Source organism: Apium graveolens, chromosome 8, assembly GCF_009905375.1.
Source record: "Apium graveolens cultivar Ventura chromosome 8, ASM990537v1, whole genome shotgun sequence".
NCBI lineage: Eukaryota > Viridiplantae > Streptophyta > Magnoliopsida > Apiales > Apiaceae > Apium > Apium graveolens.
In genome coordinates, this window is record NC_133654.1 from 4670695 (window position 1) to 4672687 (window position 1993).

General features: G+C 33.5%; 1 protein-coding gene across 1 annotated transcript; it reads right to left on the reverse strand.

Moving 5' to 3' along the window:
- On the reverse strand, positions 1 to 1326 carry LOC141679170 (uncharacterized). Its single transcript, XM_074485678.1, has 2 exons — positions 1000 to 1326; positions 1 to 345 (listed from the first exon to the last, which is right to left on the reverse strand). The coding sequence occupies exons 1-2, from the start codon at positions 1324 to 1326 to the stop codon at positions 1 to 3; spliced, it is 672 nt and encodes a 223-aa protein (XP_074341779.1).
- Between the last annotated feature and the right edge of the window lie 667 nt (positions 1327 to 1993).

Below are 1993 nucleotides of genomic sequence, written 5' to 3' on the forward strand. Positions count from 1 at the left end.
TTAACCTTCATGGTTGACATCTTCAAAATAAGTATACGGAGACCATTCAAGTCCCATAAGATTAACCTCAAAAAATTTAGTCGGATAAAACTTGGCAAACCTTACAAGTTTTTCTTGATCAAATGCTTTTAATGATTTTTTCGGATCAAGTGAAGACATATTCAAAAGAAGTTCAGTGCCAATTTCTTCGGAACGGTCATCTAACTCTCTTACTTGTCTATCTAAGATAGTAATAAACTTGTCAACACGATAGTGATGATCATTTATCAATTCTTCCATCATTCGCAATTTTTTATGAGGATCAACATACTTTTGGCTCATATCAACTATATCAATAATATGTTTCTAGAAAAATAAAGAAACTTCAGTTAATAATGACTCCCAACCAGTTTATTTCATTTTCTTGAATAATTTCCTAGTTGCATTAAGTAGATTCATTGCATTCAATATATCTTGACCATTCCTCGACAGTACCCGTGATAATTCGTTACTAACACCAAAAATATTTTTCAACAAATGCAAGTAAAACACAAAGTCAAAATTATTCACGGATCCTTACATTAGCTCTGCATTATCACGAAATTTATGATCATCAATATGTTCTGCTACATGTTTTAGGACATTACTTACAGGACTCCACAACCGAATTAAGCTCAAAAGTGTCATGTAGTAAGAGCCCTGCCATGTGTCTCATGCCCTCTTTAGATTTGCTTTTTGGTTTAATCCCTTTCCTATCATAATTTCACCTGAACATATACCTTTTAATATCTTTTTAGTTTTCTTATCTCGAAGCAAGTCTTGTCTTTTGCACGAACCAGAAATTACATTTGTTAAAGTAGATATTTGAGTAAAGAATACAACAATCTTTCAATCATCTTTAACAACACAAATAAGCGCCAATTGTAGTTGATGTGCAAAATAGTGGACATAATAAACACATGGCTTGTCCTTTAAAATCAATCTTTCCAATCCGTTAAATTTTCCTTGCATATATATTACTCGCTCAGAAGCAACCTTGTTTAAAAGTTCTTGAACACCATGGTTAAGTGAGAGAGAAGTGGTATCATTAACGTGCACAACTCCAAGAAAATGCTCAACAATAGAACCATATTTGTCCACATAACGTATCAATAATATCGTCTGTTCTTTGATTGAAATATATCTGGACTCATCAACTAAAACGCCAAGCAAATCGTCTCCAAGATCTTTAAGGATGAGATTAGACGTCTTAATTTTCAATGCATTTATTATATCTTTTTGAATATTTGGAGCTATAAACTTACAATTTCTAGGAGTATGATCAAGTACAACCTTCTTTATCTTCATTGTGTTCGGCTAGAAATTCAAGTAAAATAAGAAAATTACCCTGATTAAGTTAGTCATTCGATTTATCGTGTCACCGAAATGCCAAACATTGATGCAAACACAATCACAATTTGACAACGTCTATTGTTGCAACCAAGGAGTGCGGTAATACGAACATGATTATTTTGTTTGCCTCAATAAGACAACTTCTACATGTTATTGTTGGTTCATCAAATCTTGAGCAGCCCCTCTACATTTGTTATGTATACTATTATGATCCCCGACGTGCTCCCTAAATCTTTTCAAACCTTGCCTCCAATTAGTAGATCCAACGTTGAGAAATGAGTCACCGCCACTTTGACCACTGCGTTCCGGTTGGAACAGGTAACAATATAAGCAATATGCTGAATCAGTAGAAATATTGTTTTCAAGTCAAGTTGGATATTCATGTTCTTTAAACCAACTAAAAATAAACCTACGATACTCATTTCCGAATTGTCTCCACGAATAATTTGTGTTAGGTTGACATTGGTCCTTTTGTAAATAATATCTTCTTACCTTGTCTTTTTCATTTGTTGCAAATTCATATATACTCTTTATCTTTTCCGGATCTATTGGTAGCTCAATCTCAAGATCTGTATTAGTGTCCGAAGTGGCTGAATTGTAGAACCATTCTCCTTACGCAAAT

Bases quoted from the DNA above. Each gene is read 5' to 3' on its own strand.
- LOC141679170 (XM_074485678.1), bottom strand. From the start codon at position 1,326: ATGAAGATAAAGAAGGTTGTACTTGATCATACTCCTAGAAATTGTAAG. The intron at 346-999 runs GTAATATATATG...TTATTTTTCTAG, and splicing joins ACAAGGTTGCTTCTGAGCGA to AAACATATTATTGATATAGT.